Source organism: Narcine bancroftii, chromosome 12 (assembly GCF_036971445.1).
Source record: "Narcine bancroftii isolate sNarBan1 chromosome 12, sNarBan1.hap1, whole genome shotgun sequence".
In the NCBI taxonomy this organism is placed as follows: domain Eukaryota; kingdom Metazoa; phylum Chordata; class Chondrichthyes; order Torpediniformes; family Narcinidae; genus Narcine; species Narcine bancroftii.
In genome coordinates this window covers 15,493,192-15,508,231 of record NC_091480.1, presented here as the reverse complement: position 1 = coordinate 15,508,231, position 15,040 = coordinate 15,493,192, and the positions used below count along the sequence as shown (strand labels likewise).

Genomic DNA, 15,040 nt, shown 5'->3' with positions numbered 1-15,040 from the left:
AGGAGAGTGGCCTCCCAGGCAGGAGTGGGTCCTTGGGCTCAGTGGTGTCCGCTCCCCTCTCTCCTCGGCATAGTGGAGCTCCCAACGCTGACTCCGAACCCTCCCCTCGGACTACTACCGCCCGCAGACCAGACTCCCCAGTGTGTGTGTGCATTAGGCTTAGGAGAGGATTCCGAGTCAGGGGTCGGGAGCTCAGATGACTCGCCAGTCAGTGTTCCCTGGTGATCAGCGGCAGTGGATGGGAAGTCTTGGTGATCTGTTGGGGACATGTTCAGGATGCTTAAAAGGCTCTCCCTTGTTGTTTGTTGTTGTTTAAACATTGATGGAAGTGATTTGCTGTTGCTACTGGGCTGTTTTCTTTATATCTATATTTTTTTAAATGACCAGTTATCTGAAACAACCGTTTATCCGACATAGGCTCAGTCCTGACTATTTTGGATAATTGGAGTTGTACTGTACTCTAAGTAGGATGAAATCAGAATTTTAAATTATTCATACAACTTTCACACTTTTGGATGTCATTTCCCTTCGCATAGTTCATTAATAGTTTCTTCTAAAGTACTTGTCAACTATTGTTTAGTGATTAAATATTAATGATTACTGATTAATATCAACACATATAGACTGATGTTTCCTTTTACGAAACCATATTTTTCTTGTCCTATCCTCCATTATCATCCTATAATTTACTATTGTATTTATTATCAATAGACTATCCAATGAAATGTGACTTTGTATATAATGCACAATTTGTTTAAAATGCTACCAAAATTGAACATCCAAAGCCACCAAAATATTGATGTACCCAATAAATTTGAAACATCTTTTGGCTCCAATTAAAGTTAAACTATGCAATATTTTCTCTTTTTGTATCGATATGGCTTTTGCATTTGTTCCCATTGAGAAATATTGGAAGGCTGTCTTTACAGGTTAAGAACACATTGTGCCAAAGGCAGAATATTGTATATAATAGAAATTTGAACTAAAAACAGAAACTATTGGAATGACCTGTGTGTATGTACAAAAAAAAAGTGCTTCTGAAAGATCATCGCCTAGAATAATGTTTCTTTCTCTACATTTATAGAGATGATATATTGAAAATGCAACATTTCTATTCCAATATTTTAAGGAATATTAATAACATCAAAGTGTGAATTTTGTTAGCTAGTTACTGGGATCTATAAATTCTAATGGATTTAAATAGTTCAGCTGGTGAGTTTTCAATTGATTTCATTGTTCTGAAATGCAGGATGATGGGTGAAGAGAAGGACCAGAAGGAGAAAATGTTCTCTGATGATGATGAAGATGACGATAAGATGGGAAGAAGAATTGTTGGACCTCGTAAGAAGTTCCACTGGAATGATGAGATCAGGTTTGCTGTGATGATTTTTGTCATGCGACAGGGTAACTGTAAAGACAATACCCCCTTTAAAATTACACATTTGCAATTGATTGATTAGATTTGTTTTTAAATGAAAATGTGCCCCAATGAGTACAAAACTTTGTCATGTTATTCCGATTCACCTACTGCTCTCAATTGATTGTAGCAGAGTTGTCAGGGAAAGATTAAATGGTGGAATAGATTGTTGATATTAGGATAAAACAGAGGACAGATCTGCAGGTCAGAATTCACATGTAGTGCAGATTGATTTGAGAGGAAATTGAAATAATTTTCTTCAGTGGGGGATGTATGGTTTTATTCGGTGCTCATAACCAATTATAAAAATAGCGATCATAATTGGATATTATTCATTTGTGTGTGAAATAATATGTCAGAGAGCTGGAATCGTTCAGTTGAAACTATATTAGAGATGGTGGATTAATTCAGAATTTTATAGTAGTAAACAATTTGGGAATTGCGTTTCTGTAACTTTAGAGAAATTGATAGTTTTGGTATAGGTCAGTCGTTGGAAAAATGAGCAAGATTGACTTTCTCAGCAATATTGTAAATATTCCAAACACTTCTAAGAGTAGGCGAACTGATAAAGATGGCAGAGAGAAATAAATTGTGCGGTCACCAAATGTTAAGGAATCCACCTGCAACATTTTTGTTTTAGTTCCTCCAGATTATTAGTCTTGATGTGATAACCACCGTCTCCAAAATAGCACAGTTCATTTAGCAGTCCTGCAGTTCCAATTTTTTTAAACCTTCCTTGCAGGCAATTGCTGAACCACATTGAACTATTATTTACTGTACTTTTACGGTTGGGAACACAATCGAAAACAAGACCAGAAACAAAAAAAAATCAAATTAAGGGAAAGTATGTAACCTTGCTCTTGCAATGTATGTGAAAAATTTGGTTATGTGAAATTGGTAACCTTTGTTTAAAAACTGGTGGTTGGATTTGGGCAGCTATTCATTTTCCATATTTAACAAAAATAAAAAGAAATGGAACTAGGTTCATGTCATTCATTAATTTTTAAATTTGTTTGTCAGTAAAATTACTCTATTTACATAGAGCAAAGGGAAATATTCTCTATATGGATCAGAATTTATGTATCTAATTTAATTTGGAGCATGATAGAAGCCTATTTCAGCCATTGAAACCTGTGGCCCCCCCCCCCAATTACAACCAAATTAACCTACTACCATGTATGTTTTGAAGGGTGGGTGGAAACCAGAGCACCCTGGCAAAATTCACGCGGGGAGAATGTACAAACTCCATACAGACAGTGCTGGATTCGAACCTGGGTCACTGGCACTGTAACAGGATCGTGTCGTCCATTTACCTTGTGTTTGGATCACTACCCTCAGCCATAAGAGAAATTATATGTAATGTTCTCGTGTTATTCTGTCCTTCCTGAAATATCAATGAACAGTAGTCCCACCTTATCCACGGGGGATATGTTCCAAGACCCCCAGTGGACCGCAGATAGTATCGAGCCCTATATGTACTGTTTTTTCCTCCACATATGCACCTATGATAAAGTTTAATTTCTAAATAAGTCACAATAAAAGATTAACAACAATAAGTAATTTTTAAAAATATTAAAAATAAGGGTCTGAGCACCAGCACTGCAATACTGTGATAATCGATCTGAATGTGATCTCTAAGGTATTTTCGGACTGCAGGTAACTGAAAGCAAAACCGCAGATGAGTGGGGACCACTTTATTAAACCACCACTTTTCTATTTGTGAATACTTTGTTGTGTTTTGGTGCAGAGATTTACTGTGCAGTGTAGTGAGGACAAAGATGGTTTACTATGAGCAGGAGGAAAACAAAAGCCAGGCTGCAGAGGACTACTTGAAAACTTTTCTTGAATCAGAGGTCAAACCACTCTGGCCTAAAGGATGGATGCAATCAAGGTACATTGCAAAAGAGTGTAAGAAATATGATATTGCTCATGCTTTAACAAATGGGGAGCTGGTAAATAAAGATCCCCTCCAGACCAATCATTGATGAGGGGAGTTGCAGTTTTTCAACGTCTAATTATAAATGCATCTATTTAAAGTTAACCCTACAAAAACGAATGTCACAAATTCACAGTAAAATCATGGTAAAATTGTTGTAGTTTGTTATCCTGAATCTGTTGCCAACTTTATTATCATTACATGGTTTAATGCGGAAGTATTAAAATTGCTGCCATGTTTTCAGTGTTCCTCCACAATTGATGCTATTGGTACCTTTCATCGCAATTAAGGGAAATCACTAACTGATGGAAGTTCAAACTATTGAGAAACATCCTGCTGCAAAATGCCTGTGCAACAAGCCTAAAAAGGTTTTAATAGGCGTAGTTAAAGCATATCTACTTCCTAGCAAACTGCCTGATTTTTTTTTTTGTGTGTGTAAATTATTTTCTCACAAATACTTTGAGAGATTTTAAAAACATTAAATGCATCATTTGATTTTGCAGCATCATAAAATTAAATTAATAACAATCTTTCTGCTTCCTGATGTGCTGTGAGAAATTCTTTCTGATTTCTGAGCTACCCTTATGTCAACACGACTGTTGAACCCCAGGGCGCCCCTTTTATTTTAATTGATACCTGATAGCAATATTCGTTGAAATTGTCGGCATAGGAATCACTAAACCTTGGAATTTTTTCTCGGTCAATGGCAAGTCCATTGCAATGACTGCTCATTTGTAATTTTGTTGGCTGAGCTTGCCCTTTCCATTCCTCATTTAACCCCCACCTCCCACCACCACCAATCACAACACACCTTTTTATTCAGGTATTTTTTTCTTATTTCTAATGAAGGGCTCAGGCCCAAAACATTGGTTGCCTTTTACTTCCTATGGGTGGTGCGTGACCTGCTCTAACTCATTTATGTATTGCACCTGACCCCAGCATTTGTAGATTTATTTTTGTTTTAACTCTTGTTCAACTAACCCATTTACATTGTCCGAGGTCAGTTGGTCCAGGATGCTCCAAGCTCTCATTAATCCTTGGGGATCCATAAATAAGGGATAGTATGGAATCTGTGCAGCAGGCTGCACCCAGCAAAATGAGGCCATTTTATTTTGGGTTAAGGCCAGTGTTGTTAAAACTCACTATAACTGATTTGGGGACTAATGAAGTAGAAAGAAAAAGCAAATTATATTTTGATTTTTCATTAACAGAACATTGTTCAAAGAAAGCAGGAAGGTACATGCTCATGTCACTTCAGCACCGTAAGTAAATGCATCTTCGTATCCTTGTGTATTTACAGTACTATTTTGCCCTATAAAAGCAGCTGAATCAACTAATTTCTGATAGGGTAACTAGTGATTCAAATTAAGTTTATACATTTATTTGAAAATGTTTTCTTTTTAAACTATTCTGTCTCAGAGTTCTACATTCACTACCTGGGCAATAATCTTGCAAAGTGACTTTCCAATATTTGAGTGGACCTGTCTGAATTTCATCCCATAGATATGCAATTCAGATTACCGTCCTGACTATGAAGGCAGAAAGACTATGCTTAAATGTGTATTATTATAATATTGCACATTTGAAAAAATAAGTCATGTTTACCCCATTAAAACAATAGCAGTTCACATACCAATAATGGAGATGACATGGCCCCCTGAGTTATTTGGGGAAATTCTCCTTTACAGTTCTGATTTTCTTCCCCTCCACTTCTGCCTTAAATATTATTTTATCCACTTGGCCTTGATTATTCTGCCTACAAAATGCACTCTCCTGGCCAGCATATACAGGAAAAGAAATATCAAAAGCAGATCCATAATCAGCAATTGTAACAGTCTGTTCAGCAGAATTGCATTTTTACATGTATTTTTATTAATTTTGTGTGATAGTTGAAACTGCTTTGTGAAATAATGTGATCTAGTGAACTATAACTATGTACTAATATTTGTTGCATTTGATTTTAGTTCCAAGAAAAAGGTCATTGCTCCCCTAAAGTCTAAAATGAAGGTAAGTGCCATTAATCATATTGAGGCAATTATGGACTTTCTGAGAAGTATTGAATTGGAATGCAAATTTTCAGACATTTGACTTCTGTTATCCAAAATGATGCTTGTTCCATTATTTTATCATTAATCATGAAATTAAAAGTTGCGTTAAAGATCAATTTTTTTCAAAAAAGGGAAAGTGAAAGAAAGCAATAAAAATTGGTTAACTCTGGACCTTTTCCATACATCTTGGTTACAGAATTTTCCAATTTTTTTTTCCAAATGTGAAAATGTACCTCTCAGCATTCACATGCTTTGGATAGCAAATGCAAGGAATCCTTATTGGAATAAAAAATATTTTGTAGATATTACACTCCACTGTGGTAAGTAATTTTGATGTTTTGAAGCTTCATCGACAGTTGCAATAGTAAAATTGGCCATTTCGTGCACTCACTTGGATCATCTGTAAACTCTATAATGAGTAGCACAAACCAGTTTTGAAGTTAGGAGGTGGAATAAGCTACTCAGCTCCTCAAAACTGCTGTGTCATGAAACAAGGTCGAAGTTCACTTCTATGTCTGCCAATTTATAAATTTTTACCTTTCTCTTCCATCACTCCTTCCCCCAATTATTTGCTTTTCAAGTGTCTCTGTATGGTCTTAAATGGCATTCAAGTATTTTAAATTGTATTCAAAAACTATTCTTTCACCACCTTTTGAGGGAAGGAATGAATGACCTCACTTTTATTAAATGGGCTGCACCTGTTTCTACATCCTCCCACAGGAGGAAATATTCAGCCATGTCCAACCGCTCAAGGCCCCTAAGGAATTTCCAAGTTATGTTTCCTCTCTCCCTTTTAAACTTGAGTGGATACAAACCTAACCTACCCAGCCTTTCCTCCTCAGAAAAGCTTTACATACCAGATATTAGTCAAGTATATGCTAGTCAACTTTCTATGCACTGGTTCCAATCCATTAATATCCTTACTTTAAGTAAGGTGGCAGACGCTGGTATGGTATTCCAGATGCGGCCTCAACAAAGACCTATATAACTGAAGCAGATGTCAAGAATAAGTTGGTTATTTTTGGTCACTTGAAAGGCCTGAATATAAACCCAAAATGCTGTCCATTTTAATTGCAGAAATTTGGATGATGATTCAAATTGTATGATTAGTTAAAATAAATGTCTTTCCTATGAATATTTTTGGGGCAGATAATTTTAATTAATAACTGAAATAACAGCCAATTAAAAATGCAATATTTTTGCTGAACTAATAGGCTCCCACAAAGATCAGTTGATTTAAACCATATGCTTGCATGAACAAACATTTCTTCATGCAGTGAGATGTTCAATAAAGAAATATTGATCTTTACATATTAATTTACAGAATTGGGAATTAAAAGCAACATAATCAATTTGTAAAGATATAAACATTAATACATTTTTGATTCATTTTGCAGGACCATATTCTTAAGACCGAACGGAAATTGCAGCAACCGATGACTTCGATTCACAGTGGGAACGTTGCCTCCTTTGTGCAGGGATCGTGCACTTCACCCGTGACCCCAGTAAATGTGTCCATTTGCTCCAGTGCTGCTCAGAGTTCCAGTAATACAACAACTCCTCAGTCATATAGTTTAGATGATTCGCTTGAGGAGGATCTGTCTAATAAACAGCCGTCTCTGGAAGATGTGTCTGAAGCATTGGCTGCTCTTAATGATGCAGCAGGAAGTACCAAGAATTTTAGTCCTTTAACATCAGATTCATTAAATGATAAGTTAACAGTCGTGGTGTCATCAGAAGAGAAGAAACATGTACAGAAGAATCCAGCTTCCCTGTCTGATCCACCGTCTGCTCCACAGTCGCATTCATCTCTGAATCTTTTAGCTGAACAGGCATTAGCTTTGGGACAACTGTCTCAGGAAAGGACTTCAGAAAGTGCTACGAGACTTATCACTGCCTTTAAAAACCATTCTTCAACAAACAGCAAAGTTTTCTCTGAGACACTCCAAAACAAGCCGAAGCATCACGGTTTGCAACGGCTACCCCATGTTCAAAGTCAGGTGTCGGCACCGGCTGCCAAGCAGTATCATCAGACCACGTCCCACCAGAAAAGCTACATGTCATCACCATCTTTTAGTACAAGCAAACTGCAATGCAGTTCTCAGACTAAAACTACCAGCCAGTTGCAACAACGGCCATTAATTCAGCATCTAAAATCTTCAACAAAGACTCAGAATTTCCATACTGTCCCCTCATCTTTAGCGAGTAACATACAAACATCCCCCAGCCCTCAACGAACATTTGGCACTTCAGTTACATCTGCTAACTGTACAGCAAAACATAGCAATGCACAGAATTCTGTAAATCAACCTTTCAAGTCGCCAATGACTGTGGTCTCAGCATCTAAACATTCTTCCCCTTCCAGTAACTCTATTCAGAATATAACCAGTGTTCAAAGCTCTTTATCCAGTAGTAGTCATCTAAATAGACAATCTCCATCTCCGGGGCAGACATTAAATCGGCAATCGTCTAGTATAAATGTAAAGAAGCCCTCTGTTTCTCAGAAACTTACGCTGGTGGCTCCTCCTGGTGGTAGCAATGGAGATTCAAGTAGTGGGACACAGGGTGTAGCAAAATTGCTAACTACTTGTCTTAAGCCTGCAGTTGTTAATAATTCTACAGCTGCAGGAGCAATGCTGGTGAGTGTAAATAAGAATCCATATTTTAAAAGTACACTTTCATATCTTGGAAAGGAGGTTATATTTTAACGCTGGTTTTTTTTCTATCCTCCGTGGACTCCTTTATGACGTAAAATTTACAATATTGATCCATTTACTGCTTTGCTCAAAGTGTACATTATACCATCAGTCATACCATTCAAAGCAAGCAATTGCTTTCCATTAATTACCATCTTTCAAGTTCCATGTACTCAGTAACAAAGGTGTGCAAGTGTTGATGTATTCAGATTTTAATTTTTTTCTGAAGTGCATGTATATTTTCAATAAGGGAAAATTCAATCTGTTCAATATTTTAATTTTGCACCGTCTTATTGATAGTGGATTTGGATTTTTTTGCCTATTGTGTAAGGGTAGACTAATTGTTCTGGAATGGAACTATATCAATGATTGGATGAAACTGGCCTGTGCAGTCGAGAAAGTTCAGAGATCATTCTTGTGAATATTTGTGCATTTAATGCTATTGAACTAATGCTTCCAGTTATTGAATTTGAATTAAATTGCTTTATTTTAGCTCTTTCTACTTATTGCACCATTCAATTTGTCTTTCGAGATTGTTGGTTCTTTGTGGTATAAACTTTCAATTAAACTGTTCAATTTGTTCCACATGAAAGGGTCATTGCTTTGGAATATTTGTCACATACAAGGAAAGGTTGATTTTGATTTTTAAACTATGTTGAATTGTTCAATCTAATTTACCAAAACAGGTAAAGAAATTGTTGGTTTCCAGCAAAGTATATGCTAGAATATCTTTTTTAAAAAATCATGGTTAACACGAGCATTTTTTCCCTTATGAAAATTAAAGCTTATACTAGTCCTTCATGTTTTTGAAGTTGTCAAATTGAACTCTTTTTGAGGTGATAAAAATGTCCACCAGGGTGAATATTGCAAGGGATTATTCTTCTGAGCTCCTTTTTTAAAATTATTTTTGTAAATCTGACCATAAAAGTTAAACAAGCAATCTCTAACATGTGTGTTGATTAAGATAACATAAGGGTAAGCTTCCTCAAAATGCTAATGTTCTGACTTCTTTAAAAAAAACCCTTGTCAGAAGTGCCCAAAACATGACAGCCATCATATTTATTCCCCATACTTAAGAAGAGGTACAAGTGTACAATTTGAATATAACGGAGTAAAGGGATTTACAGCAATATCATGTGGATTAAAGTTACATGAAGCAGTTGCAGATTTTTCCCTAAAGGTCATTGGTAAATTAGTTGATTTTAAATTGTAATCTTTCTTGATCATGTGTTGCTATTTGTGGCTGTCTTCCCATACTTAATAGCTTCCTTTTTTCTGTCAGGTCCAGTCCTGCCTCACCCTAAATAGACTTTTTTTTAACTTAAATTTATGGTGCACAGGGAATTGACAATAAATTATAACACCAATGGTGCAAAAGTGGACATTCCCATTTGTTTTTTGGTTAATTGTACCACTTTCAGGAATAGGATACTTTCTGCTGGTTTCACTCTGGTGAACAAAAAATAGGAGCAGGGCCATGATCCTTTATTTCTTTCCACCCCCCCCCCCCCCCACTCCTCCCCACCTCTATTTTATCCCCACATTCTTTGACCGTGAATCATTGCTGAAGGATCTAATTCTGTGATGGAACAATTAGAAATAATGCAGATTAAATGTTGCTTATAAAGAGGCTCAATTTTAATGATATTTTCAGACATGAGCAAAAAAAAACGAGCTGATTTATATAAAAAAAATTTCATAATTTAATTTCTCCAATTACTTTTGTAAAGAATTGTTGTTGTCTCGGTATCTTATTTTGGATAGTATAATAGAAAATAAAATGTGTTTGTGTTGCAGGGGTTTTCAAACTGAAAAGCTGTATTATTTAATTTGGATTGAAGTACAGCTTTTATACAATTTTAAGTTTTTAAATAATGGGCATTTACTTTGGGTTTTTTTTCTTAGTCCCTGCAGGCTACCACAGGAGCAGCACTGCTTGCAAGTTCTTCACCTATGAGTCTTCTATCACCTTCTTATAACACAACAAATCAGAAAATAACTTCAGCAACCCTGAGCCAAGCCTCACTTGGGATGATGCCGGGCATTGTTCCTATGCACTTTACATTCCCTACAGTTTTAACATTAGGCTCAGACTCTGCACCAAAATCAGCCGTTTCACCAGATGCAATTGTCACGGGTCCTGCCCCAGGGACATTCCACCATGGCCTTGCACATAGTAAGTTGTACATAGTAGAATCTTTAAAGGAAGAATCAGGAGTCTGTCTGGTTGTTTGGAATCATGTTCAAAACAATTTTATTTGAGTATTTATGGGAGAGGCAACACAAAAATTGTTCATTTTAAAATGTAACGAGCATGCTTAAAAAAAAAATAATTTTTTTTGTTTAAAGTTGCATTGCTTTTTTTTTAGAGAATATTGTATTGAGGATGTTTTTTAGTGATAAATTTAAACAGGTTGGTGTAGTTAAACTTATTGTTTGGTATCAAAATGAAGTTATGTTTTATGGATGGTATTGCTGATTTATCTCTTTCTTGCTGCTGTAATTAGCAAATCTGCCCTTAAGATATTATCATGTCACAAATATGGCATGTCATAACTACTAATAAACAGCTATGTTAGTCAAATTTATTCTATTAATAAACTTTTTCTCAAGAAGACATGCCTTTAGATATATTATAGCAGTTATACCAATTGTCAAGAAACTAGAATACTGGGATCTGTAACTTAATCAATCTATTCCCTTAAATACATTTGAGATGGGTATTGCTAGATGCTATGATCCATTGATGAATATCTCAGTCCATGGTCTCTTCACATCTGTCTTTAACCTAGTCTGAAGAGAGAGGGCCCTCTACACCTAGACCTTAGCATTGAAATCCTGATGGCAATCAGGTTCCACGTGGCCTGTTCCCTGAAACACCACTGTGACAGAATGAATGGAGTTTGTCTGCTCTCAAAGTTGCAAGTATTTGAATAAGACATGTGTAAACTTTAAAATTGATGTAAAGGAATTGAAAAGAGGGTTTTTGAAAAAAATTAGGACAAAGTACTTAGAAGCAGTAAACTAAATTACAAATATTTATTTTTAAAGAGCTTATCTTTTGCCTCTTTTTCTGCAGGCATAAATTTCCTATCGAAGTCAGTGTGGTTCCAATAGTACATTGCTGTGATCTGGCTTGGGATCTACATAGTCATTACTAGCATGTGACTAGGGAATCGCAGCAAAACAGAATTTCCTTTTGAAATTCCAGCCACCTAGTGTAGAGGTTGACAATGCTCCTTCTCGATAGAAGCAAAATAAGACAGGCTCCAACTCATTTACCAGTTCTCTTTGGCTACATCCTATCAGAGGATAGGAAGGTTTTGATGTTGTATTGTATTGGTAGCCCTTCGGTTCAAAGAAGACACATTGTGCATTTGATCTGTGGACATGAAGGTGACTCTGCAGTCCCAGTCTGGAAGCTCAGAACCCAGTACAATGGGGGCACTGGAAATCCATTGTTGTGATACCTGTGGCTGCTGCTTTGTTATGCTGTTCACAGTTTTCCATCAGTTTTTGGCAGTGCCTGTCTTCAAAACTGTTGTAGGCTTCATAGCACAGGCTCACCAATGGGTTCAGTCAGCAGTCCCAGCTTCTAGATCTCTTGGCTGGATGTCACAGTTGCGTAGGGTTTCTTTCACAGTGTATTTATAGCGTTTCATGGATGACCTTGAGGTTTCCTTCCAGTCTTCAGTCGAGCAGCATATGGTGGTCGTCCATTCTGATGACGTGTCCCACCCACTGTATCTGAGCTCTGATGATCAGGGAATCAATGCTGGTGGACTTTGCGCAACCCAAGACCTTCATGTTGGCGACAGTCTTGCCAACAGATGCCAAGGGTGAAACAGAGGACGTGCATGTGAAATTTCTCCAGTTGTTTGATGTGTCGTCAGTACAGAGTCCAGGTCTCACACCCATATAGGAGAAAAGGGATGACCACAGCTCTGTAGGCTTGTAGTTTTGTTGATAAGTGGATGTTGAGTTGATAGGAAGTTTTTGACACTGTACTGCTGTTTAAAAATACTGCTAGCCCAGGTTAGGCAAGCATAGGCTCTAAGACCTCAAAGGAAAACAGACTTTAGTTATTATATTTTATTGGACTTGATTGTGTCCTCTACACTAAGAGGTTTGTAGTATCAAAAGTGGTAGTGTTAAAGATCTAGGCTACAGAAAGGTATTAGTGGGTTAGTTGATTCAACACCAAAATGGCTAATGGTATTTAATCTGGGGAAGTGGAAGTTGATCCATTTTTGGGAGGCCAAATATAACAAGGAAATGTTTGATAATGTTGAATGGTAGGTGTGCACAGAGAAACAAAGGGATCTTGATATGCATATTCTTTGAATGTAGCAGGGCAGGTGGATAAGGAAACATGCGAGGTACTTCCCTTTATTAGATAAACCAGGGGCTACAGGTACAGGGAGGTCATATTAGAACTGCATAAAGTACCAGAAAGTGCAAGGTGGATGATGCAAAATTCTGGCCATTGGATCACAGAAAGTATGAAGAGAGTGAGAAGGAAGATGAGTGAGGATGTTGTCAAGAGTGGAGAAAATAGACTGAACTTTGAAGCAAAGGAGATTTAGCTGTATAAAACTGAGAGACTAAAACAAGATGAATGTGGAAGTTGGTTGGGTTGAAAGTGTAAATAAAGGGAATCCTGTCCTCTGCAAGAAAGGGTGGGGCTCTCTTTAATAGTGAGGACTGGTGTATAGATCTAAAGTTATTGATAGAAAGTGAGAGAGGAGTTCAAGATTTTATTGCCTTGTCGAGGCAGAAACCTTCACTTTATAATAAGTATCTGGTTGAAGTCTTAATAATCTACAAGGTCAAGATCTGGAAGTGATCTAAATGGTGGCTATCCAAGATGAAAATTCTTCTGATCCTATGATTTATCACTTAGTTAGTCTTGGGTTTTTATTCTACTTGGACTTCCATTAAAATGGCTGCCAATTCTGCTCCCTGCAAGATTTATGCCAATGAAGCATCATTTAAATGTTTTAAGAATTGCATACAAAATTTGCTGGATTGGGATGTTACTTTCATAGGGGTAATAATATTGTACAGCATGGTACTGACCAAGTGCCATCCTGAGCTAGGCCCATTTGCCTTCATTGGACCCATGTCCCTTAATCTTTCTTAACAACAGATCTGTCCAAATTCTTTTGAACATTGTAATTGTACCACTTCCTCTAAAAGGTTGTTCCGTGCACCCACCAATCCCTGTGTGGGAAAAACCTGCCCCTCAAGTTTCTTTTAAATCTTTTATTCCCTCCCCCACCACCACCCTTACCTTAAACCTGCAAACTCCAGTTTTAGACTTCCTTACTGCAGGGAAAAATACTGTGCTCATTCACCTCATCAATTCCTCTCTCATGATTTTATAAACCTCTTTTAGGTCATCCCAAACTTGGCTCCAGTGAAAGCAGTCCCAGGCTATCCAGGTTCTTGTAACTCAAGGACTCCAGCCCAGCAACAATCTTGCTGCACCCTCTCCAGCTTGATCATATCCTTTCTATAATGTGGTGACCAGAACTTGTACACAATATTCCAGTTGCTGTCTCAACGTCTTGTACAGCTGTATCATGACATCCCAGCTCCTGTACTCACTGCCCAATGAAGAAAGCAAGCATGTCATATTGCCTCCTTCACTATCTTGTCTGCCCATGTAACCATTTTCAAGAGATTATGATGTTCTAGGTCTCTGTTCTACAACTCTCTTGCTGTCAGGGGAGTCGGGTAACTTGCAGCAGGCAGTAGGAAATTTCATGTAATATTACATGTTCTGTAGTATTACATGGCTATAAAGGAATCTTGAACTCCCCATTTAGTATGTATGTCTAACCTGAATTTAACTTCCCAAAATGCATCACTTTGCACTCGACTGAATTAAATTCCATCCATAATTCCTTTACCCACTTTCCCAATTACATTGAACAGTACAGCAAAGGAACAGCCGCTTTGGCTCACGATGTCTGTGCTGAACATGATGCGAAATTAAATTGAATATCTCTGCCTCCATGTGATCCATGCTCTTCCATTCCCTGCATATTCATGTGTTTATCTAAAAGCATTTCAAATGTTTCTACATATCTTCTCCCACCACTACCCCTAGCAGCCTGTTACAAGCACCTACCAACCTGTATTTAAAAGATCAAAAACTTGCCAAGCATCTGATTGTACCCTCTCCAAAGCCTCCACATCCTGTAATGGGGAACCTAGAATTGCACACAATATACCAAGTGTGGCCTAACTCAAGTTTTACATAGCTGCAATGTGAACTTCCTTACTCTTGTACTTGCTCAATGAAGGCACCTTTACCACCCTATATACTTGCTGGGGTACTTTTGGAGAACCATCGACTTGGGCCCTCAAATACTTCTGCATAGAAATACTATTAAGACTCCTTCCACTATCTCTGTCCTTTTCTTTTACATTTGACCTCCCAAAGAGCAACACCTCATATTTGCTTGGATTGACTTCCATCTGCCATTTCTCTGCCCACATCTGTAAATTATCCATATCCTATGGTGTCCTTTGATCGCTCTCCACTTTGTACACAACTCGATCAATCTTGTTATCTGCAAACTTAATAAGCCACCCATGACTATTTTCATTCAAGTTATTTTTATATACTGTGTATGTGTATGTATATATATATATATATATATATATATATCCCTGTGGAACGCCACTGATAATGGACATCCAAATCTAAATAACACCCTTCCACCACTAAGCCCTGTCTTTGACGAGCAAGCAAATTCTAAATCCCAGTCTATCAATTCACTGTGTGTCCCATGCACCTTTATCTTCTTGATCAGCTTATCAAAAGGAACATCGTATGCCTTACTGAAATCCATTATGGAGAACATCACTGCTTTACCCTCAATCACCACCTTCTCAAAAATGTAAGATGTAACCTGACCTGGCAATAGTTGAT

At 37.3% G+C, this 15,040-nt stretch overlaps 1 protein-coding gene across 7 annotated transcripts in view; it reads left to right on the top strand.

Moving 5' to 3' along the window:
- Positions 1-15,040, top strand: part of LOC138746939 (ubinuclein-1-like) — a 50,313-nt gene that overhangs the window by 27,498 nt on the left and 7,775 nt on the right. For 5 of the 7 annotated variants that reach the window (XM_069905646.1, XM_069905644.1, XM_069905642.1 and 2 more), the window contains 6 exons: positions 1,250-1,372; positions 3,165-3,308; positions 4,565-4,615; positions 5,318-5,360; positions 6,799-8,040; positions 10,003-10,273. In XM_069905646.1, the coding sequence (XP_069761747.1) occupies positions 1,250-1,372; positions 3,165-3,308; positions 4,565-4,615; positions 5,318-5,360; positions 6,799-8,040; positions 10,003-10,273 (1,874 nt within the window). The remainder of the gene's footprint in view (positions 1-1,249; positions 1,373-3,164; positions 3,309-4,564; positions 4,616-5,317; positions 5,361-6,798; positions 8,041-10,002; positions 10,274-15,040) is intronic. The other 2 variants (XM_069905645.1, XM_069905647.1) reach the window with 2 other exon arrangements.